The following is a 23,874-nucleotide window of genomic DNA, read 5'->3' on the forward strand; positions in this document are numbered from 1 at the left end:
GTACGTACCTAGGTATGAACACAGTCGCAACTCTGAGGTCCACAAGCTCTCCTAATGCAGATTAGCGTGGTGATGACCTTCTGGACGGCAGAAATGAGTAGTGGGGTACCCTGCCAAGAGAAGCGGAAGAATGTTAGTGCGGCTTAGAGTTGGACACGATGCTCATTGCATGCCAGGAGACGGAAGGCCAATAACCCACGATAATTTACTACCTTACCAACATCCCTTGCGTGCGACAACATTGACGTTGACCCGTTGGTCACCGTGCCACATTGATCGCAGCAAGGAGTAGCCGATACATCCTCATTCTCATTAAGATTCTGCAAACTGTCGTCTGCTTAACTCAACGCACGAAGCTGCGGCTTCTACCCTCGCCAAAATGCAGTCCTCCCCTGGCATGTTAACCAAGGTATTTCTTGCCAATATTGTCGGAACCTGTTCAACATGCTTATATTGGTGCAGTTTGAGTCGAAGTCTTCAAGGGCAAAAGGCATTGCTTTTCATCCTAAAAGGTATTTTAGCTATTCTCCGTGGAATTAATCGGTTAGAGCTAATCCACTTGGTAGACCATGGATCCTCGTTGCACTTCATTCCTCTACTATCCAACTATGGGATTACCGAATGGGCACACTTATCGACCGGTTCGAAGAACATGATGGTCCGGTTCGAGGAGTGGATTTCCATAAAACGCAACCTCTCTTTGTGTCTGGTGGCGACGACTACAAGATCAAAGTCTGGTCCTATCAGACACGACGCTGCCTGTTTACATTGAATGGCCATCTTGACTACGTTCGCACTGTGTTTTTTCATCATGAATTGCCATGGATTTTATCGTCTTCGGACGATCAGACCATTCGCATCTGGAACTGGCAAAACCGATCTTTAAGTTTGTGATCTCACCTGGAATTCCGAACTTCCAGTGTACTAATTGACTTGTTGTATAGTCTGCACTATGACTGGGCACAATCACTACACTATGTGCGCCCAATTCCATCCGAAAGAAGACCTCGTTGTCTCCGCATCTCTCGACCAGTCTGTTCGCGTTTGGGATATTTCCGGCCTTCGCAAGAAGCATTCTGCTCCTACGTCCATGAGCTTCGAGGATCAGATGGCACGTGCCAATCAAAACCAGGCAGACATGTTCGGCAATACTGATGCTGTCGTCAAGTTTGTACTAGAAGGCCACGACCGTGGAGTTAATTGGGTTGCGTTCCATCCCACAATGCCATTAATTGTATCTGCTGGAGACGATCGATTGGTTAAACTCTGGCGCATGAGTGAGACTAAGGCATGGGAGGTCGACACATGCAGAGGCCATTTCCACAACGCCTCTGGCTGCTTGTTTCACCCCCACCAGGACCTGATTCTTTCGGCGGGTGAGGACAAAACAATTCGGGTCTGGGATTTGAACAAACGAACTGCCGTCCAGTCTTTCAAGAGGGAAAATGACCGATTTTGGGTCATTGCAGCACACCCGGAGATCAATCTTTTCGCTGCAGGCCATGATAACGGTGTCATGGTTTTCAAACTGGAACGCGAACGGCCTGCTTCTGCGACTCACCAGAACATGCTCTTCTACATCACAAAAGAGAAACATATCAAATCCTACGACTTCCAGAAGAATGTCGAAAGCCCAACCCTTCTATCGCTGAAGAAGCTTGGCAGCCCCTGGGTAACTCCTCGCACCTTGTCTTACAACCCCGCTGAGAGGTCTGTCCTAGTCACGACCCCAGCCGAAGGGGGTTCCTATGAACTAGTCGGTCTCCCCAAAGATGGCTCAGGTGTTATCGAGCCAACTGAGTCAAAGCGAGGATTAGGTAATTCTGCTATTTTCGTCGCGCGGAATCGTTTCGCTGTCCTGGATACCTCGAACCAGACCATTGACATCAAGGATTTGTCAAATAATATCACTCGTTCCTTCAAGCCACCTGTCGGGACCAGTGATATTTATTTTGGCGGGACTGGTCATTTGCTTATTATCACACCAACGGCCATTCATTTGTACGACATTCAGCAAAAGAAGAGCACTGCTGAACTTTCTGTCAGCGGTGTTAAGTATGTTGTATGGTCCAATGACGGACTTTACGCTGCACTTCTTAGCAAACACAACGTTACGATTGTCACAAAAAGTCTTGAGCAGGTCAGTACACTGCACGAAACTATACGGATCAAAAGCGCGACATGGGATGATGCTGGTGTACTCCTATACTCGACATTGAACCATGTGAAGTACACACTACTCAACGGCGATAATGGCATTGTCCGTACTCTGGATCAAACTGTATATCTGGTTCGAGTGAAGGGTCGCAATGTGCACTGCTTAGACCGCACCGCAAAACCACGAATTCTACAGATCGACCCGACCGAGTACCGATTCAAACTTGCTTTAATCAAGCGAAATTATGAAGAGATGCTGCACATCATCCGTACATCCAGTTTGGTGGGACAATCTATTATTTCATATTTACAAAAGAAAGGCTATCCTGAAATTGCCTTGCAATTCGTGCAGGATTCAACAACTAGATTTGATCTAGCTATTGAATGCGGCAATCTGGACGTGGCTGTTGAGATGGCTAAGGAATTGGATAAACCAAAATTCTGGACACGGCTAAGTGCCGAGGCCCTTGCGCATGGCAATCATCAGATTGTCGAAATGTGCTACCAGAAGCTGAAGCAGTTTGACAAACTGTCATTTTTGTATCTGGCTACAGGTGATCACTCGAAGTTGGCGCGAATGGCGAAAATTGCTGAACATCGGGGAGATTTTACTTCCCGGTTCCACAACGCTCTGTATTTGGGTGATGTTGAAGATCGAATCCAGATGTTCAAAGAAATTGACCTTTGTGAGTGATGCATACTACATATGCATGAAGACTGCAAGCTAACAATTAGTAGATCCCCTTGCTTACATGACTGCGAAGTCGAACGGACTGGACGATGAATGTCGGGCCATTTTGGAAGCTACAGGGGCTACTGAAGACCAACTCACCATGCCAAAACTTGGTGAACCCTTGAATACGCCTAAACCTGTTGTGCTCACCTTCAAGAGCAACTGGCCTACAAAGGCAAGCTCTCAGTCAGTCTTTGAAAAGGCATTACTTGGTCAAGTGGAAGGCCTCTCTCTGGAGGATGACCCAGCTATGGCTGACCGACCAACCCTTCATGAAGAGGGAGATGATGCTCCCACACTGAAAAGAAATGGCGGCCTGACTGAGGAAGATAATGAAGATGCCGCAGGTTGGGATATGGGTGACGATGATGCCCCCGAAATCGACAGCGATTTTGTGAACGTCGATGGTGCTGAAGCTGGGGGTGCGGGAAGTAGTGAGGCAGACATGTGGGCGCGGAACTCTCCACTGGCGGCCGATCATGCAGCAGGAGGGTCTTTTGAATCCGCCATGCAGCTCTTGAATAGGCAAGTCGGAGCAGTGCACTTTGCACCATTAAAACCTCGTTTCTTGGAGGTGTATCAAGCTACCAGAAGCTTCCTTCCGGCATCGTCAGGCCTACCAGCCTTGGTCAACTACGTGCGTCGAACGGTTGACGAAACTGACCCTCGCCATGTTCTTCCCATTATTCCACGAGATCTCGAATACCTCGCTACCAATGATCTCCAGAAAGGTTATGATTCAATGAAGGCAAATAAGTTGGAAGACGGCGTCAAGGTGTTCAAAGGCATTTTGCATGCCATCCTAGTCAATGCGGTATCCAGCGAAGCTGAGATGGCTGAGGCAAAGAAACTCATCACCTCTGCAGGTGAATATACGGTCGCCATGGACATTGAGCTCGCTAGGCGGAGTCTGGGAGCCCCAGATGCTGTAGCTCAGGATCCAGCGAAGCTGAAGAGGAGCTTGGAGTTGTCTGCATATTTCACCATTCCTAAAATTGAGGTACCACACCGGCAGTTGGCCCTCCTTAGCGCCATGCAATTGGCTGTTAAGAGCAAGAACTACAATTCTGCCTTGAGCTTCGCCAATCGAATCATCGCAAATGGAGGCTCTACAAAGATTGTAGAAAACGTGAGTTGATATTACATCGCAAGTCCTTACTAGTACTGGTCCGACTAATGTATACAAATCTGCTAGGCCCGAAAAACCAAGGTACAATGCGAGAGGAACCCGAACGACGCTATTGACATTGAATTCGATCAATTTGCTGAGTTTGAGGTTTGTGCTGCCAGTCATACACCAATTTACAGCGGCACGTCGTACGAAGAGTGTGCTTTCGATGGTTCCAAATATCACTCAAAATTCAAGGGAACTGTCTGCCGTGTGTGCGAGATTTGCGAGATTGGCAAACATGGCAGCGGGTTGAAGCTATTTGCATAGATATATAGCGAGGTTGGGGGAGATGTCTCCAAGACAAGATGTTGCTTTGAACATGGTGACAAAAATAACGGCGAGGCCTACTCAATACGAGGCAACGATGTGGGATTGGGGACTATTCGGTTTTGATTGGAGGAGTAGGGCTAGTCTAGAAGCCAAAGCAAGCTTTGCGTCGGAAAATAGAATACCGATTCTCCATAACGGATTCTTGAGAAGGGATAATATAGCTGCCTCAAAGGCATCGAAACTAGGAATCAGCGTCAGAGAATTCAAATATAAGGCAGCGGGAATGGAAATAGCGGCTCCCTCCAAGGTTGTCAAATTTGACATACCTGTTTGGGCCCAAGGCGTAGCTGGAGGCTGTCATCTCAAGGGAAGGCCCTCTCATCAAGGGAAATGCTGTATTGTCAACTCAGGCCTTCCAGTATATTCCGAGGCAAGCGGTTTATATTCAAAAAGCATTGGAAAAATTTGGTCAGTATTTGAACCTGATTTTCGCAGAACTTTGCGAGATTGTGAAGCGTGTCGAGACTTCAAGTCAAACGAAGGACAAGCCATCAAGGAGCGGCACGAGAACCTAGCTCCCAATGGAGACACATTTGCCGTGGTGGCCGATTCTCAATGAGAACGATCATATCCTCATAAGCATCTAGGCAGACTTACTTCTAACTTAATGCACAATGGTAGTGTTACGTTTCAATACGTAGCAATTTTCAGGGGAAAACAGCTCCATCTCCATCTTGCTCTATTCCTGCATCAACTCAAATAACGACTCATTCTCCAATCTAGAATTTACACAATAGTCTCCAATTCCCGAGCATATCCCAGCGTGTTCTCTATGATGACCTGGCTGACGTCCTTGCTCTGAGGGCTGTCCTCACTCGAGTCTACTGCATCTGGGAAGTAAATATGCCCATCTCTGACCACCCAGCCTCTGTACTTGGCAAATTGGATGACATCACCCTCGGAATCGAGAAAAAGTAGAGATTTCGTGGAGCTAATCGGTAGACTTGTATATGCTCGCTCACTGCTGCTTGCAATCTCAGATCTGATCTGATTCTTCAAAATCTGTACATTGTTTCGTTAGACCGTAGTCACATCATACGGGGGTTGCCAAGATGTTGCGCATCAGTACTCACTTCTGAGAAGACACCGTATTCGTCGCATGGAACTTCACTGCTCTTCATTGCCTTCCATACCCTGTCGTAGCTGCCCTCCATCAGCCATCTCTCCAGTCGAATAGGGTACCCAAGGTACCGGTCGCCTTCCACGTCTCCGGAACTGCCTCCTCCATCACGATTGGCCAGGCCTTCAAGCTCTGAGTGAAATTCCGCATAACGACCTTGTGTTAAAAGGAGAAGGAGACTCAGCCCAGTCACTTTGTTTCGCTCGGGCAGGTTCGGGGCGAGAGTCGCTGATGGAAGCTCATAGAAGGGCTGAAGTTGTTGTACATAGCGCGTAAAGGCTTCCGGATTGCGTGCTCTGATGGAGAAGAGAGCGCCTTGTTCAAAGGTCTCGCGAGCGAGGGCAAGAAGTTGAGGCGACGCCAACCGGCTTGGAGTGAGGGCATTCAAGCTCAGAAGGGCGAGTTTGGCTTTGGAAAGAAGGACACTTGCTTCGGGGTAGCTCATCGACGGAGAATGCTTGAGCTGGCTTAGGATGTGCGAGACACTGCGTTCGGCCATGACGACAGCTTGATATTCCGCTAAAGGGGACTTCAACAGGAAAATATGAAGGCGGTCAAGAGATATATTCGGGGTGCCAATCACCACAACAGAAGAATGAAGGGTGTCGTGCTCGGGTAGATGTAGATGTGGGCCCGGTGCTATTCCAATTCCCTGCTAGGTGGATGGCACAGCACAATGGGCTAGGCTGGCGGTGGTGACGAGGCTGGGTGGGTGGTCCAGCTTACATAATCAAGCCTAGGCCCCTCTCTAGGTCAAAGTGTCAAAGGCGGGAACTCGAACCCAGCCGTTCAGAACACACAGCAATCCTTGATTGCTTTCAAATAGAGATAAACCCGTAACTACAGAATTGGACCACCCACGCGACGGTTGTGATACCAAGTGCTACCCACTTGAACATCCTGCAAGGCAAACACTAATTGTTGAGAGACTGTTAAGGGAACTGCTGCCTGCTGACAGGAACCAACGACTCAAAAGTGAGCACCATCCCAAAATGCCAGGCTATCAGGAAAGCAATGCATCAATCGCATGCCACTATCGCAAGCGAATGGAGGCAATACTACGGAATAACCACTCGTAATATCCATGTCGAGCAGTCGGGCGGTCTTTTTAGTTGGGATGGGACTATCCGAAAGAGGAGAGGGGAAAAACAGAGTAAGCAAGCCTGAGGCTTGATCTAATATGTCAGGGATGTGAGCAAGTGATGCTGCACTGATCTAATTGTAGATACATCCTATAGGTGGCCAATTCGTCAGCCATCACAGTGTACATGTCTGACGTTACTAGATGTAGGGCATTGTAATCTAAATATAGTGCAAGCCATAGCCCGCTCGCCCGCATGTTCTCCGACTTCACAATTGCCCAACTTGTCCGTGTCCAAGAACGTCGATGCTTGGTTGACGCATGACCAGTCAGTCAGTTTCACCCGCCTATTGTTGATGCTGCTGTCGCTTTGTAGAAAAACGCAACCCCACCGAGATTGTTACTTGGTAGCCCAAGCCATAGGATAGGGGAGGGGAGAAATCTGTGCCTTGTGAGAGGTTCGGGCTGACTTTGGGACAAAAGTCAAGAAGACCAATGCAACTATTTCTGGAGGTGGCGCATTCGGCTGCAGCAGTTAGCTTCTGAATTCTGAGCATTTTGGCCAGTCAACAAGAGCCAAGACGAGCGGGCGGGCCGTTGACAGCCGGACTCTGCGGCGGCCAACCACACGATCAAAGGGAGCAGGGTAGGGAGTAAGCAGCCTCTAATAAAACCAGATTGATCTCAGTGGGGAGCGGACCAAGGGGCACAGCACATTGCGGGATTTCCCCCCCTGAACTGCATGGCCCTGCGCCAGACGACCGCAGCCAGGATACGGAGTATGTACGAATAATTCTACTACGTAGAGTGCATTGCCCCGGATACGGAGTATTGTGCCAGTGTACGGAGCTGGCTGGGCTATGCTACGAGACACTCCATGCAGCTTGTTGGCATTTTTCGACCTTCTTTAGGGCAGCATTTTCCATACGGAGATTTGAGCCACTCGCAGACTGCTCGGGTGCGTCCCCCCCTTCCCCTGCCAGAACAACCCCCACTTTCCATGGTTCGACGGGTCAACGGCTGCCAAACTTGGTTCAACTGTTAGTCTGTACCACGGCAACGCAGCCCAGCCTGGTGTGTCCAGACTGTTCCGCCTCGAACCTGGCGGGGCAGCGACGTCGGACACTTGAGGCAGTGTTCCTCGCCACTGGGCATTCGAGCATCAGATAAGGCACTCAGGCTCCAGGCCCTACTTTATATACTACACACTCCCTTTGCGCCGTCACTCTTTTTCTTGCCCAGCTATTGCGTTAGCTCTGCCGTGTCTCGCTCGCTTTGCTCAAACTCCACTCGAGCATCCATTCTCGCAACGTCAACACCATCGTCAACGCCAACGGCCCTGGCGAAAACGCGCGTTGGCTGTCTTGATGCCTACCCCTGTTTCCTCCCGAGCTGTGGCCGAGCTGTGCATCAGAAGTCATAACAAGTCGGCTAGGGCCTGAATCAATCCCGCCGAGTTCCCAGACAGCCGAGCACTCGACGTCCGACCTCCCCTGGGTACCCATTCGACCGCCTCATCTACCCGCGTTGGCCCAAACCTGCATTGCCTAGGCCCGAGCCTTGAAATTCGAGTCCGCGACTATTCATATCACGCTCTTATGAGCCGATAACATACGCCTGAGCGAACGGCGACCAACTCGGACCCGTATCTATATATTGGGAAGCCCAAGCCAGGTCCCAGTCATAGTCCGACAACATGGCCCCTCAGTTCGGAGCGACCTTCGTGCCCGGAGGCTTTGATGATTACTACCTGCCCGAAGTTGTGGCCCCTTCTCCGCAAAGGTACGTTGTGTGCAATGCGTCTACAAAGTTTCTATCTGCCTACATATCCCGCATGCTTGCATACATGTAGCGTGGTTCTGGTTTCGTTATGAAACTCATTGTTGCTTCTTGGGTTTCTTTTCTTGGCCTTGGTTAGGGGCTCATGCTAACGGCTTTTTCTATCACAAACGTCCAGGGTCACCCCTCAAGTGCCCCAAAATATGCAAGATGACTTGCAGCGCCTAGAACTAGAGGCCAAAGGTAGCAAAAGGCGAGAATCTAACGAAGCCCGCGAACGGCAACCATCGCCGTCTACAATCACGCAACAGCAGGCTTTCCCCACAACTGACACTTCACGAGCGCCAAACACGATTGCCAACGAGGTCAATAGTGATATAACGGCATACAAGGATACCGAGAACCGGGCACAGCGACTTGACACCATGGGACGTGATGCCCCGTCGTTTTCTCCCTTCCCCAACGTCACTGGCGACAACATTCCTCCAGCCGATGATGCAAAAGAGGAAATTTTGTGGAGCGCTCGCAAGCACGTTTTGCACTCGCAGGATGTGAGGATGCAGATCAGCTGGGCTGCCGATGTTCTGCTTTGGGCAGACATTGCCATGGATGCCGCGTCACGAGAACCTGCAGGAAAACTCCGGCCAGCCACACCTCGCATTGAACACGAACTACGAATAGATGCGTTGAATATTGTTAATTACTTGGCCGGTCAGGAGCATCCCCAGGCGTTGTACATGCGCTCTAAGTGGCTGGAGTTTGGCAAGTTCGGACACCGGGTCGACAAACGTGAAGCGTACAGTGGCTACAAGCGAGCAGCAGAGCTCGGCAACGCAAGATCTGAATATCGCATGGGAATGCTTTTTGAGCAGTCCAACGACATGTCCAAGGCGAAAGAGCACTATTACAAAGGCATGAGCATGAAGGACTCGGCAGCGCTCTACCGTATGGGCATGATGAGTCTCCTAGGACAGCACGGCGAGACGAAAGACTACGCTGGCGGCATTGAACGTATCCGGACTGCCGCAGATAGCTCTGATGAGGACGCGCCACAGGGTTCCTACGTGTACGGGATGTTGGTGGGCCGAGACTTGCCCGACATCAACGTGCCCGACAGTCTGCTGCCGTTTAATTTGGACACTGCCAAAATGTATGTAGAGAAATCAGCGTATCTTGGCTTTGGCAAAGCCCAGCTGAAGATGGGCCAAGCCTACGAACTCTGCCAACTCGGCTGCGAGTTCAATCCGTCCTATTCGCTGCATTATTATGGTTTGGCCGCCAAACAAGGACTTCCAGAAGCTGCTCTAGGCGTCAGTCGATGGTTCTTGTTTGGGTATGAAGGCGTGTTCAAGAAGAACGAAGAGCTCGCCTTCAAATACGCACAGGAAGCCGCTGCTTCCAAGCTTCCAACCGGCGAGTTCGCTATGGGGTATTATTACGAAATTGGTATCCATGTGAACCAGAGCATCCCGGATGCACGAAAATGGTATCAGCTTGCCGCCGACCATGGAAACAAGGATGCTATTGGCCGTCTGGAATCTCTCAATCATGACAAGAGCCTGTCGAAACGAGACCACGAAACGACGACTTTGACACGAATCAAGTCTCAGCATGGTTCCCAGAGAGGCAAACGACCAGATCGATTCAAGCAATCTCAACAAATGCCTACACTTAGTGAAACGGCACCGCTGTCGCCAGCAGATAATCAACCGCACTTCCCGCAACCGACGTGCGCCAAATCAACGGCTTCACCACGTGTATCTCCCCAGCCTTCTCCTGGTATCCAACCAACCATTGTTGCGGAGCATGCAAACTTCCCGGATCCATCGAGGGCCTCCGTCGTGGGTATTGATCGACCTCAAGCGTTTGGCATCAGACTCGACGGAAATGCATCACGGCCTATGCGTCCGCACTCCGCAGCACCATACCCAGACGACGACCGGCCCGCACCTCTGAATCTGAGCCGCCCTCATTCCACGGCGCCATATCCCGTAGACGATGTACCGGCGTCGCCCAGACGAAGGTACGGTCCGGGGCTCCAGCCTGCTCATGGCCCACAAGCCGATAGGCCATCGAGTGCTTTTGGTATCAAAACTCAGTCTGCTGGCCCACGCCCCATCCCCCTGTCCAACTCAACAGGTAGTTTGCAGCCTCCTACACAGTCCGGTCCTCCTCACGGTCGAGCCGTGTCTGCCGGGTGGGAATCCCAGGGTCATCCTGGCGCATACAGACGACCAAGCCCTGGTCCTGGTCTGAGCGGTCAGCGACCTCACATCGGCGATGACATGTATGGTCGACCAGACGGTGCTCATCCTACCACTGGCGTGCACATGGCCGGCAATAAACTACAGAAGCAATCTGCTCAACAGCCGCATTCCTCCGTATCTCCTACCAGCGCTGATTTCGGGCGAGAATACGGGCCCCGTACGTCATCACGCCCTGCTTCAGAGATGCCACCGCAGCACGACTTTCGAGGCAACTCCCAAGGCTATGAGCGTTTTTCCAGAGTACCGGGCGCCACAGGTCGGCCTGAAAGACTAAGTTCCCTACCACCACAAGATACCTATCAGCCGCCGCCGAGAGTGTCGACGGGTTTCGGACAAGCAACGCCTAGCCAGCACCGTCCAACTCCTGCATCCACCAAATCTGCAAGTGTTCCGCCGAATTTCGCAGGAAATCGACCCTCTGAACCGAATCATCCGTCTGGTCCCGGTATTCAAACTGCTACAGCCGGCCCCGCAAAGCCTGCCAAGGGACCTGCAACCTTTGAGGATATGGGCATTCCACAGGGAAAGCAAGATGGCGATTGTGTAAGTATAGGAAGCGTGGAATAGCCAGTTACCTGTGAAGCTAACAGTGTTTTCAGGTCGTAATGTGAACGATGCTCGAAATGGGTTGAAAAGAAGGGTCCGTCATGTGCGAATACACAAAGGGCCATAGCTGAGGATGGCGTGATGAAGTGGGATTGGATAACTCGGCGGGGACTGTCAGGTGTAGTTATGTTTCAAAGATGACCTTGTTTCGTTGCCGGTGCTCGCAGCACTGACAGTGCAGATACGGCCTGCGAAGCGCAGACACCATGCGAAGGGTACATTTATATGAGGATTATTCCAGCAGGCGACAGTTGTACCTTGCGCAGCGTGCTGTTCCTGGCCACTTTTCCCCGTGGTTTCTATCAAACTATGTGTCCACACTCGAATTCCAGCATTGCACCTTGTTTACATATCTAAGCTGTACCTATAAGGAGGCGGGGAAATGAAAAAAAAAATCATGTGGACGGCATACAGTCTCTCGAGCAAACAGATCTAACATGAGCAGTTGTCGGCTCGATTTTTTCTTTTTTTTACAGAGCAGTGCCCAAACCATTGAGACGTCCATGATTCTGCACATACAAATAGTACAAACGATTTCCATGGTTTCTTTCGGCAGCGTACTTGGGTGAGCTCGCCACGCTGGGAAAGTTGCCGGCAAGTGTGCTCTTGTCGGACAAAGACGTCGGCTATTTCTCAGTCCGGGCGTTGTTGCATTGCGACGGAACAACACAGCATGCACACTCTGCAGCTCGAGCCTGATCAGACCAGCCCTCTGCCGACCCCACGTGCACGGCCCAGTGGTGTCCACGCCAGCTAACTACTCCGTACACGGCAAGTTTTAAACCTTTTTCGCCCCGGTTCGTCTCGACTCATTAATAAGTACCAGACGAAAGTAAGTAACTGCCACACTATTTCGTTTCGTGAACTCATGACTGCGTACGTCCTGTTTCGCTCTCTACATTGACTCGGTGCATTCCGTAGTCTGCCAACTCCTCTTCCCCGCTCTTCTCTCTCTCCCCCCCCTTTCGTTCTCTCTTCAGGGTCCCCTTCCCACGGTACATATATATTTACACATATTTGTCTTTTTCCTCATGGTCGCTTTCGTCATATCTCCTCGTACTATAGGTGGCTGCTACCATCCGCCATCAGCTTTGCCGTCTCTCTTCCGGCGCGCCGAGCTTCTGAGTGCCTCTTGAGCAAAACTTGCTGCAATTTGTCGTCCTCCCATCCTGTTCTGCAACTCGATGATCCATGGTAAGCAACTTATCGCTTCCCTAACCATACCTGGTAGATCTCTGGCTCCCCTCACCTCTACGCCTCCCCCGAAATCAGCTCCCTCGTTTTGACCCTTCCGCAACAGGAGTCTGAGCAAACACCCCTGCTCGGCAACGAGAGCCAATCCCATGAAAATGGCAGCAGTGGTGGTCGTAGTGATAGCCGAAGGGCTTCAACGTGGTCAAGAATCCGCGAAATCGGCATCTTCGTTTGGGCCTTGGTCGCTACTGCGGCCGCCATTATCCTGGCCATTACCATTCAGCATAATCAAGAAACGTCCGCCCCGAGCCCTCAGCCTGCCAAGCGCAACCTTGTCTTCATGGTTTCGGATGGTATGGGCCCTGCCTCACTTGAAATGACCCGCGAATATCGTCGATATGTCAAGCATCTCCCTGAGCACGACTCTCTCAACTTGGACAAACACTTCTGGGGTTCCAGTCGAACACGATCTAGCAATTCCCTCGTCACCGACAGTGCTGCCGGTGCCACCGCCTTTTCTTGTGGTAAAAAGAGCTACAATGGTGCCATTTCCATGCTTCCCGACTTCCAGCCTTGTGGCTCTGTTCTCGAAGCTGCAAAGAGGGCCGGATACGCCACTGGTCTGGTCGTGACCACCGATATCACCGACGCAACTCCAGCCTGCTTCGCAAGCCATGTCGTGGCGAGGCAAATGCAAGACTCCATTGCCTTGCAAGAAGTCGGCCATGGACCCCTTGGTCGTTCACTTGACCTCATGCTAGGTGGCGGACGATGTCGTTTCATGCCCAATTCTACTGCCGGTAGCTGCCGTTTGGATGACACTGACGTCATCGCCTTGGCGCAGGAAAAGTACGGATGGTCGTATGCGGACAGCCGTAAGGCTTTCGATGCTTTCCGTGCAGGTAAAAATGTCACTTTACCCCTATTGGGACTGTTCGCATCGTCAGATTTCCCTTTTGAGCTGGACAGAAGGAACATGAATGATGTGTATCCGAGCCTTAGCGAAATGGTCAGGGTTGCACTACGTTCTCTCGAAAGGGCCACTGCCAAAAGCGAAAAGGGCTTTTTTCTTATGATCGAGGGTAGTCGAATCGATCATGCTGGCCACATCAATGATCCCGCCGCCCAGGTACACGAGGTCCTGGAATACGACAACACATTCAAGGTCGTGTTAGACTTCATCAATGACACCGCCACTGAAACTACTCTCGTCGCAACCAGCGACCATGAGACCGGCGGGCTCTCTACCGCTCTCCAGGAGCCTGGCCACCTGCCAGTCTATAATTGGTACCCGCAAGTGCTCGCTAATGCATCTGCCTCGTGCGAAAGTCTAGCTGCATCGTTGCAGAGGCATGTGGCAGACAAGTCTGTTTACACGTCGAAAAAACAGCTCAAATCATGGATAAACGATGAGCTCATGATTAACGGCCTCGGTATCACTGATGCCACAGATGACGAGCTTTCGCTTCTTGCCGATGACCCCCCGGCTTCCGTCGTCACCTTTGCCGCTATCATCTCTCTTCGTGCACACATTGGCTGGAGCACGCATGGCCACACAGCTGTCGACGTTAACGTCTACAGCTCCGGCAGCCCAGAGACGGAAAAGATCCGCGGCAACATCGAGAACACCGATATAGGAAACTTTCTCAGCCGCTATCTAGAAGTAGACGTCGATGAAATCACCAAAGAACTCAGAGACAAGACTCACGTCAGCAACGACAGTAGTTTTCATGTAACCCAGGATCCAAAACGGACTGGATATTGGGCGTCTGATAAGTATCATGCGATTGGTTACTAGTGATTCGACGGAGCTGAGCCCTTGTGTATTCACGTTTTCATGGCAAATTTGTTTTCCCCCGATCCGTACTGGGTGAGGACATTGCACAGCACGCAGCATTCTCGCATACGAAAAATTGACATCGACGCGTATTGTCATGGGAAGAGGGGATAAAATATCAGCGCAGAGTCCTTGCATCATTCGTCAGTAAGCCTATTATAGGAAGGGTCACATTTGCCACGATCGTGCAACGTAATATGCAAGTCGACTCCATTAGATGTAGAACTGTATACGACACAATGTACAGAGAATTTTCCAGAAACCTCTACTAACGCTCTACTTCAACCGTGAAATGAAATCATGGCATCATTAAGTCAATATTCATAGAATGAAAGGGGTGTGCAATCGGTGCAGCAATAGATGACTGTCGGCCCGTTATTCGGCTCGAATGTGATAGATTTGACGGCTACCAAGCGATCTTACCGCACCGGATTGCCTGCATTGTTGTCGACCGTTGGACGCCTCCATCATTTAATCTCTGAGGGCAGACCATTTGGAATTCTGGAATCATGACCTGCTACATGGGTCATCATGGCTTCTGTTGCTGGTCCGGACCTTCTTCAACATTGTACCGCACATATAACCTATCCAAGAAGTGTGAGTGGCGAATGCCGTTTGGCCTCGCCTGCGCAAACTTTTCGATCGCTTGTTGGACACTCAACCCGCAACGCTCAACGAGGTAGGACACTATAAAATAGCCGGTACGGTTAAAACCATAGTGGCAGTGTACGCCAACAACGCACTTCTCCGGGTGTTCCCAGTCCTCTGTATCAGCTCGCTCCTTTTGGGCATTCCGTAACTTATCCACAAGTTTGATGAACGACCCGACTTCATTCGGCTGAGGCGGGATCTTGGACGCAGTGGGAATCTTGTGATAATGCACACCACGTCGTTCAAGGCCTCGTGGGTCATAAACCGGCGGGTCCTTGGAAATATCAATGACATCCTTGACAACAGAACTCCATGCCTCTACGAATTCAGAGGGGCAGTGCACCTCGTCGGCTTCTCGAAGTGTCTTCATGGCGCGGAAAATGGGACGTCCCTCGGGTCCAATTTCTTCAGATACCGGCGCAACTGACTTCCACTTGATCAGGTTTTTGACATCCCATTTCCCCTCACGGGACAAGTATTGCAGCTGCCAAGCTAAGGACAATCTTTGGGTGACATGGCACGCGAGAAAATCAGAAATAAGCCCGGCCAACACTCTTGAACATCGCGGCATGTACAGAAGGGCATGGTTTGCTGGTGAGGGCATCACGAATGACTGGACAACCGGAGTCGGGTGTATAGGCTGTGGAGGGATAAATGCTGGCGATTCTGACGGTGTCGACGGTTCATCATGGGCATTGTTGATTATTGCACCTCCAGTCTTGTCTGTCGCAAAGCTCTCCTCTTTAAGATCATAGATTGTATCGCTGGACTGCGATGAAATTTGTGTAGGGGACAGGCTCGATATTCCCAGTTGCTCCTGATTTGTCTGGTCATCAATAGATTGCGTGCTGTGAGAACGATGATTCAGCACCTTAAGAATTTTGTTAACCTCCTCCGGAGGTGTCAGATGATCGTCTTCTCCGGCAATCAGATATACCGGCACCTTCACTCCGGCCCAGGCATCAAGGCTGGGCAAACCTCCTATGGGTTTGCCATCCCGATAGACTGGAAGAGCACCATATGCCATGCGCCTCCAGACCGGGGTTCTGCTCTGTTGGTTGAACCGATGCTGCATGACTCTCAACTCTAAATCTGCTTCCTGGCCTACAAAGCGAGACACACTCGGGCTGTATGGACCTCCTATACCGTCCCAGGCTCGCCAGAGTGAGAACATCCAGCCAGGTACCCACAACAGACGCCTCAAAAGAGACGACCTTTGCTCGTCTGGAGGACCCGCCGTTGGACATACGGCAACAAGAGCGACAACGTATCTCGACAAGTCAGTCTTGTGTGGAACATTTCTGCTTGCAAGCTGCACAGCTAGCATGGTGCCCATGCTATGTCCGATTAGGATTATGCCTTGGCCATGTTCCTTATCGCGGTGATCCTCAATTACGAGCTCCAGTAGTTCACCAAGGGCTTCTGGTGTGTACGCATCCCACGAAGTGACAGCATATCGTGAACGCCCTCCTCCCGGAAAGTCCATGGATAGACATGGGGCAAGATCGACAAGACTACTCAGCAGCGGGTAGAACTGCGCAACAGAACCTCCCAGGCCTGGTACAAAGACCATGAGCGGCAATGGAGCCGGCGTCATTGGAAGTTCTGCGGTCTTGGCATGTGGTCTGAAAAACACCCTCACATCGGGATACTCGAAACGACTCGTCTTGTACGTCTTGAACTGCGAGTTATCTTTCAGCAGAGGAGGGTCCGTAGTGTGAGGATTCGTGTCGATATATTCGCCAGCGCTGGGCGGCGGTTCACGTGCTCCCGCCATCTAGAATTATGCCGTTCGAGGGGAGCCCGTTGTAGGTGTTGTATTGGACGTTTCCTTTATGTCAAGCTTTGCTCAATGTCCCAGGGCGGTGGGCACACTGTGTTTGGGGCAGGCATATGATGGCAGGAAAGTTTCGCTCACTGGCGACAGCCAAGTACCCGCGTGATGATGAAAGTTCTGGACTTGGGCGCCTCGGGAAAAGATTCACGCGGGATCGAAAGGGTGCAATTTCAGAAAGGACAAGAAAGGCAAGAAAGGCTGCGTTGCGCAAGCCTCCGGAGTTCATGGCCAATCAACCGTCGTGCAAGTCGTTTATGTGTCTCCGGCCTAATCCGACATGGCAGGAACGAGGTGCGCCTGCCATGTTGCCGGAAAAAGCTAACGTGGTCCTGTCACGATTACGAGGTGGCCCACTTGACAAGTGTCAAGGGATGACTAACCCTACAACCTGTCTATCTTGCTGTGCGTTACGAGAACTCATGAGTCACTTATGACCACCAATTGCGAAGTGCTGGCTCGTCGCTTTGTGATTATTATGCTTGATTTTCATGATCCGCTTTTGGGGGGATTTTAAAACCCTCCCTGGTATCGTGGAACCCGCGTTGGGTCAGGTTTACCGGAGTATTCAGAACATTATGAAACGAACGAACAGCCGAAGGTGTATAGAAGATTGACTCAAGTTGGACGTACATGATAATTGACAATGCGCGTCCATGCCAAGTACACGAAGCGATTATGTTGATACAGGCCGCCAACGCCACACCACCAAGCTACAATCGGGCATTCGATGTTAGCGTCAAAACACAGCGCAGAGCAGAAAGCATACATGATAACACTTTGCAGGGCGAGGCATCTCATGCCTCGGCTCCTACACCCTCCTTCCACCCCAAGGGTATCAGGGCAGCCGCAACCTCAGAGATGCCGCGTTCGGTAGCAAGGAGGTTGAACTGTGCAGCTGCGTTTCTTGTGTCCAAAACCTCCACCCTCAACCCTAGCTCGGCAATGTGCTTCTTCGTTTCTGGACTGAGCGGCAAGTTGTGCTTTCCGACACCAATGATAAGTAAATCTAAGCAAAGATATTCGTTAGAATGGCATGGCTCAAGTTGTAATATAATGGCGTCTTGTCACCGTCAAGTAGTCTTGCTTGACCATGGCAGTGATAGCGAAGCAAGGCCCAGTTACAAAAGTCCTATCCAAGAATGAGAATGGAAGCATACCCGGTCTTGGCCACAATATATCAAATACCCCGAAAGCCTCCCTGGGGAGCTCGAACTGGCCCTTGCCATTCACAAGCTCCATGGATTCCTTTGCCTCCCATGGCCGCCATGCGAAGGCTTCACCGTTCACCAATAGGGCCCCATTACCATCCTTAATTGTAAGACCGCTGTTGAGACCAAAACCATCATACATGCAAACGTCGACCGATGTGGAGGGTGCCGGCATGTCCCCCAACACATCTAACTCGCTGAAGTTGGTTGGCGGCGGTTCGGACGGTACATCTCGTCGCGAGCGTAGAGAACGTGCGCAGGTCTGTAGTGACCTGACATGATTCTCAGATCCAAGACTCCGCGCACGAGTTCTCTCCGAGAATATGGCTGGGGCTGAATGCTGCGATCGAGAAGCGTGCGGCCAATCCCGACAGACAGGACCGCGAAGCATGCGCTGCCAGTTCCTGAAACAATAACAAATGGCACTCGTCATATTGTAGCTTTGAGGTTGCTGGGGCCTTCGAATTAGAGTGCGGTCGTGTGTCAATAGAAATGAGAAGCCAACTCAGATCATGTTTGCCGTGCGTGTCGGAGTGTTGGATTAGAATCTACCTAGGTTGTGTGCATGGTTACCTCGATCAGTCTTGGTTTGGAGGAGCCTGATGAAATTGCCTGGCACGCCACTTCCTGTTGGTGGGCAGTACCCAAACTTAGCAGACCTCTCGAGCTTCAGGCACAATTCAGTGGCAGAAGACAGGTATTATTCATTTCCAATCGTGCTTCTTTTTCTCGTGTCATTTTCTCTACGATATTCACTCCTGTCTACCTGTTGGGTCCCCAAGGTTGGTGGTAGCATGGACTGGAATTACATTTGGTCGCAGTTAGTTACGTAGTTGTACCATCATCGAAATCACTGACGGAAGGCAATCGCGCCGAACCGTTACCACTACACGTCAGCCGTCGATCCGAAATTGTGTCAACTTGATGTTTGTCATTCAAATCACCAAGAAGCAGGTGCAGTCCTAAAGACAGTAGGAGGCCGCATTTTCCGGCCTTGTCCCCAATGTATCATGCAGTCCCTTTTTGTCCTAATCAACACCAAAGCAGTGAACGTTAAGCCCAAAGAGTTCCTTGCTAAACACGCAGTAAGCCCGACACTTTATTGAATCGCGTTCATTTCTTCCTCTGGCTCTGCTCCTGCTCCTTCAGCACCTTCTTGACAATCTTTTGCTCCTCGATCAGGAAGGCTCGGACAATACGGTCACGAACACAGCCACCGCATCTCGAGCCTCCGTACGCACGCTGGACAGTCTTCTGAGGCTTTGAGATCTGTGAGTATTCTCGAGGTCGGAGTGCGGGAATCTGAACCCAAATGTGTTAGCCATCAGACTGTTGTGTTTCGTCTCGCATTTGAACAGCAGTGCATGCGCTCATGACCTTGACACTAGGGCGTAGATGAGTGTGCCACAATGGCCATGCCATTGCTTATTCCCACAAGCATCCATGGTTTTCAACCAGTCATGCCACCTCGCAACATAGCCTCTCCTCAACCAATGTTCCTTCGATTCGAGATAGATAGTTGTCGGATTCCGTAAGCACTTACGCCAGAGAGCTTCGAGCCACAGTCACCACACTTTGGAACAGTGCCTCGCTTCTTGATGTGCAACAGTCGGAGCTCGCCACCAGGAGTCTTAACGACTCGGGTTCGGTTGGAACGAGTATTGTAGCTGGAAACATGCCGTGTCAATTATATAGTCGCGGACGCGAAACGCTTTGAAAATGACTAGTATCGAGATGCTGAATATTACACTCACCCGTTGCGACGGCGGTAGGTAACTCGTTGGGCCGCCATTGTTGCTTGTTGTGCTCGGAGTGTGCAATGAGTATCTCATCAGCGAACGAAGAATTTCTGATTTGCGTAAAATTTGTGTGGGCGGAAAGACGGACTATGCCCGCTAACGCAGCGAATCAGAGTGGGCATTCTGCTACGAAAGACCCATGTCTAGTCACGTGAATGTTGTGGTGTGATGAATGGCTCGTCAGGCTCTTCGTGTGGAGTCTGCTGATATCCAGGTCTCTCTGCATCGATGGGCTTCGAGGTCGCCCATGTCGCTGAACTATGCAGAATTTAATTGTGACTGTTTCAACCCGCGAGATCCTGCAGCTGGGCGTCTGGAATTGATGGGCTCAAGGTGCATCGCTGCTGACCCAAGGATGCTCACTAGGCTCTTGATTTCTGTTTAATCGGCTCCAGTGAGTTATCTGTCCTTGGCGTAGACGGAATGGCTTGGCTTCCATCGCGGCAGGCGTCACGCATGTCACAAAACCGGCGTGGTCGAGTGAGAATGCCGAGGCAGGCATTTTTTTGCCACAGAAATGCAAACGAAAACTTTGAAATTAACTTGCTACCCTCCAATGCCCCTCGAGGAATTACGCCGGACGAAAATGACCCTACAATAAATTACATATGGTGACAGGAAGGACCTGTTTCCTCAGTCCTTATCCATCTTGAACCAATCTGGATGATCTTTATGCCTCCATGGCATGATGCCGATGGGGTTGTCCTGCCTGCTCTTTTCTGCTTGAGCAAACACTTGTCTGTTTGTTTCATCTCTCATCAAGTCTGTGAATTCCTTGACTTCCATTTGCGCGTCGCTCACTGCCTTGACAAACGCGTTGAACATGGCATCAGCTAGATGAGTCGCTTTGTTAGTATATCCAAGGCCGGTCTGTTGTAGCCACCTGAGAGGACTTACGAGACGGTTGCTTCTGAACTAGAGGCTCTAGCATTCTGGGAATCGTATCTCTTAGTCGCCGCGCCTAGAGCAGGGTTCATTCAGTGTCAAAGGCATAAATAAAGAGGCGAATATAGACACGCAAGAAGTGTAAGGGGGGGAAGATGTAGTCGTACTTTAATGTACAGGGTTTTAAGTCGCTTCATTGCTTGGTTCAACTGAGCCTCATCCATAGGTTGGCTGGTGCCTACAGATAAGCCAACGGATGCTCCTGGCTGATTATTCATTGCGCAATAGTGCAATATTGCCAGCGAATTGACCGATATGGTAGATTTTGATAACAAATAACTCGAGGGGACGATAGAATAAGTCGCGTTTTGCGTTTATCCCGACCGAATAGCGAGGCTTGTGGCCTGTCGTCGAGATAGTTTGAGGTTTGTCAAGGAGGATCAGGCGAACGGCCGGGGGTGGGCTCGATTTGTGGGCCTGTGATAGGCAAAGCCTCGCGCCAAGTCTGTTGTGCCAGAGTGACCACCCAACCACCTTGCTTACCCTTTAGCTTCCCGTCCAGTCCTGAAGCCCTCCTCATCAAATATCAAAAGATGCCCCGTTCCTTTTGTCGTGTTCGCATCAGGGCAGCCTAGAAAAGAAACCCCCATACTCCGTATAATTGCTCATCGTTGTCGGCCCTGGGGTATCTGGCCACATATGGACCGACGGCAGATCACTTGAGAGCCTTTCTCCTGACTGTAGACATCACAAAAGAGCACCCGCAGATACGCCGTAACCAGGTGGCCCTTATTACGCGTCCAGACACCAGGAACCTCACTCAGTACGTCCCAACGCGGTCGCCCACGGTGCCGGCGGGGTCTGGAGACCCCTGGCCCTGGTGCTAGACCCTCCCTGTATCATGACTGGCTGGCACTCGCCGGGCCGGATCAACACCAAACCTTACTAACTCGTCGACAGTGCGGATTGGAAAATCCCTACAGCCCAACCAACCTCTTACATTTGGGTCACTGCACCAAGGGCCTTCCACATAAAGAAGACGCAGCAATCCCTCTGGGACTGCCTCCCTGATCTTAACTCTCGGGGAGAGAGAACGGCCGCCTTTGCTGCGACCTTGACCATCAGCCTCTTCTTCTCTCTTTTGCCTGTTTCGAAAGTCGCGCCACCGTGGCCCAATTCATCGCGATGCCGAACACGCCGCCGCCAGCTCTGCTCCCCCCCCCGGAAGGCATATTTCGATCTTTCGATGATCTCATGGCCTCGGTTCAGAGAGTGGCCAAAGACCAGGGATACGGAATTGTAAAGCTCCGTGCGTCTAATTATCGAGACGGAAAGCCGACGCGTTATGACCTTGTATGTGACCGGGGTGGAGTCAAGTACAACAGTACAGCCAAGAAGCGCAATCCCTCCACGCGCAAAATCGACTGTCCCTTTCGCGCGAAAGCTGTATGTGAGGTGCAACTCGGAAATCAGTGGAGATTCGCTTTGCAGGAACCTCGCCATAATCACGAACCGCGCGTTCCTTCTGGAACACCAGGCCAAGAAAATGCACCCTTAGCAACAACCATCCGCTCCTTCACAAACAAGTTGGACAGGCTGAGCCATGATATGGCCCAAGGTTTTATACGCATAGAACAACGGTTGGATAATATCGAGAAGCGGATGGAGAACCTGGAGGCTCGAGCAGATGGTTACGAACCTCGATTTCAAACGATTGAGTCCCGACTACAAAATATTGAGGCGCCGCGCATGGATGGTATGGGAATGGATGACGTTGAATCGCGCCTATTGGCCTCTACGGTCATGTAGGATGACGACCATATTGATCATGGAGCGGCGAGATCTTGCTCACCATCGTCTTAGGCCGCTTCCATCCAGAAATTGGTCTTAAAGAGCACTTGCGCCGACGGCCATTGTGCAAGGTGCTTCATAGCAGCAAAATCATTCAATCTGGCTGCGCCCCCCGGAGGAAGACCCTTAATTGGCAACCGCGTTTTTGAGAAAGTAAATGGCAGCGAAGGACTAGGAGAGGGTATGTCACGATTTCAGCCGCACGTTGTTTTGAGGCGGTTATGATTCCCAAAGTCACTTATGGAGGGATTCACTGTTGGCGTTCCGGAGGTTTACCGCAATGTCGCTTTCAGTCTTGAATCGGCAGGCCAGGTTTGGGACACGGTCTCATGGTTTGTCGTATCAAAATTGTTACTTCTGCTTGTTTTTTGTCTTTTCTTTTGCGTTGTTTCTCGGTTTCATGTTATGGCAGTGGATGCTGCGTGCATCCCCATTATATTGGAAGAACAAGGAAGACTGTATTGCTATGTAGAGATGCTGCCAGTATGGAGACCAAAACTCCTTAAAAAACGACCGACTTGTCCAGAAATCTAAATAGAGACTTGCCATCGATATACATTGTCCGTTGCAGGACCTGTGAGGCTTTTTGTTTCTAGCTAGCTGTCAGCTCAGCCTTTGTCTGGGAGCTGGCTTGCCAGGGCCTCTCTTTAGTCCAAGGCTATTGATATCAAACTTGTACTCTGTAGGTCCGGTCTGTTTGGTGCGTAACAGGAAGACCCACTTGCCCAAGCAGTGACACGCTGAACCTTCAACCGACCCGCATTTTGTTGGCATAAAGTCGTCTTTGCAATTCAAAGCCTCAGCATTGTAACACCAACATCCACTTTGGCAGATTCCCATATCACTCGTCTTACTACTGGAATGATTTGGTAGCCGCCTTACATCTCCGGGGAACCACACAGGCGCCTGCATGATTGCCTCATGCGACTATTGGTTGACATGAGCTCTGACGCATCCTCCGAATCGTATCATGGCAATCCTGTCCTTCACCCTGAGCGAAGATGGCGTGTCTGCCTTTCGTGATGCACTGATATGTCTAAATAAATTCAGCGATGATGTATCGCTAGAGGCTAGGAAAGACTCGGTAGGATCCTACCTCTGTGGACGCGAAGCTCATTAGCGCATTTCAATCACTAACTGTGTAATAATGCATAGTTTGTTCTTACGACTTTGAACAGTTCCAAGTCTGCCTATGCGAGCTTCAGGTTCGTCACAGGCAGATTCTTCTCTAAATATCAATGTCAGCACTCGGGTCAATTCCGCGACAGATTCTATTGCACACTGTACATCAGGGTTGGTCAATCTCTGTCCCTTGATGCTATCTCTGCTACACTCTCTTTGCCTTCGCAGCGCTTGTGCTGTCCCGGA

General features: G+C 50.8%; 8 protein-coding genes across 8 annotated transcripts; 3 read left to right on the top strand and 5 right to left on the bottom strand.

Annotated features, from left to right (window-relative positions):
• Window positions 1-952: 952 nt before the first annotated feature.
• MAM_00147 (Coatomer, alpha subunit) lies at window positions 953-4,328 on the top strand (the record flags this gene model as incomplete). The annotated part of the gene is made up of 3 exons (XM_040818947.1): window positions 953-2,843; window positions 2,896-4,019; window positions 4,086-4,328. 3 exons carry the CDS (start codon window positions 953-955, stop codon window positions 4,326-4,328), a joined length of 3,258 nt encoding a protein of 1,085 aa, XP_040682211.1.
• Window positions 4,329-5,117: 789 nt separating this feature from the next.
• MAM_00148 (26S proteasome non-ATPase regulatory subunit 8) lies at window positions 5,118-6,010 on the bottom strand (the record flags this gene model as incomplete). Its single annotated transcript, XM_040818948.1, has 2 exons — window positions 5,118-5,393; window positions 5,465-6,010. 2 exons carry the CDS (start codon window positions 6,008-6,010, stop codon window positions 5,118-5,120), a joined length of 822 nt encoding a protein of 273 aa, XP_040682212.1.
• A 2,278-nt stretch (window positions 6,011-8,288) lies between these two features.
• Window positions 8,289-14,236, top strand: MAM_00149 (Alkaline phosphatase-like, alpha/beta/alpha; the record flags this gene model as incomplete). The annotated part of the gene is made up of 3 exons (XM_040818949.1): window positions 8,289-8,374; window positions 8,550-11,181; window positions 12,476-14,236. 3 exons carry the CDS (start codon window positions 8,289-8,291, stop codon window positions 14,234-14,236), a joined length of 4,479 nt encoding a protein of 1,492 aa, XP_040682213.1.
• Window positions 14,237-14,804: 568 nt separating this feature from the next.
• MAM_00150 (dual specificity phosphatase catalytic domain protein) lies at window positions 14,805-16,703 on the bottom strand (the record flags this gene model as incomplete). The annotated part of the gene is made up of 1 exon (XM_040818950.1): window positions 14,805-16,703. The coding sequence occupies one exon, from the start codon at window positions 16,701-16,703 to the stop codon at window positions 14,805-14,807; it is 1,899 nt and encodes a 632-aa protein (XP_040682214.1).
• Window positions 16,704-17,557: 854 nt separating this feature from the next.
• On the bottom strand, window positions 17,558-18,146 carry MAM_00151 (NADH dehydrogenase [ubiquinone] 1 alpha subcomplex assembly factor 3; the record flags this gene model as incomplete). Its single annotated transcript, XM_040818951.1, has 2 exons — window positions 17,558-17,769; window positions 17,921-18,146. 2 exons carry the CDS (start codon window positions 18,144-18,146, stop codon window positions 17,558-17,560), a joined length of 438 nt encoding a protein of 145 aa, XP_040682215.1.
• Window positions 18,147-19,084: 938 nt separating this feature from the next.
• Window positions 19,085-19,763, bottom strand: MAM_00152 (60S ribosomal protein L34; the record flags this gene model as incomplete). Its single annotated transcript, XM_040818952.1, has 3 exons — window positions 19,085-19,273; window positions 19,515-19,638; window positions 19,726-19,763. The coding sequence occupies 3 exons, from the start codon at window positions 19,761-19,763 to the stop codon at window positions 19,085-19,087; spliced, it is 351 nt and encodes a 116-aa protein (XP_040682216.1).
• Window positions 19,764-20,403: 640 nt separating this feature from the next.
• MAM_00153 (uncharacterized protein) lies at window positions 20,404-20,933 on the bottom strand (the record flags this gene model as incomplete). The annotated part of the gene is made up of 3 exons (XM_040818953.1): window positions 20,404-20,603; window positions 20,668-20,731; window positions 20,823-20,933. 3 exons carry the CDS (start codon window positions 20,931-20,933, stop codon window positions 20,404-20,406), a joined length of 375 nt encoding a protein of 124 aa, XP_040682217.1.
• A 907-nt stretch (window positions 20,934-21,840) lies between these two features.
• Window positions 21,841-22,464, top strand: MAM_00154 (Transcription factor, FAR1-related protein; the record flags this gene model as incomplete). Its single annotated transcript, XM_040818954.1, has 1 exon — window positions 21,841-22,464. One exon carries the CDS (start codon window positions 21,841-21,843, stop codon window positions 22,462-22,464), a length of 624 nt encoding a protein of 207 aa, XP_040682218.1.
• Window positions 22,465-23,874: the final 1,410 nt, after the last annotated feature.

The sequence above is a fragment of the Metarhizium album genome, assembly GCF_000804445.1.
Source record: "Metarhizium album ARSEF 1941 chromosome Unknown scaffold_1, whole genome shotgun sequence".
Classification (NCBI taxonomy): Eukaryota; Fungi; Ascomycota; class Sordariomycetes; order Hypocreales; family Clavicipitaceae; genus Metarhizium; species Metarhizium album.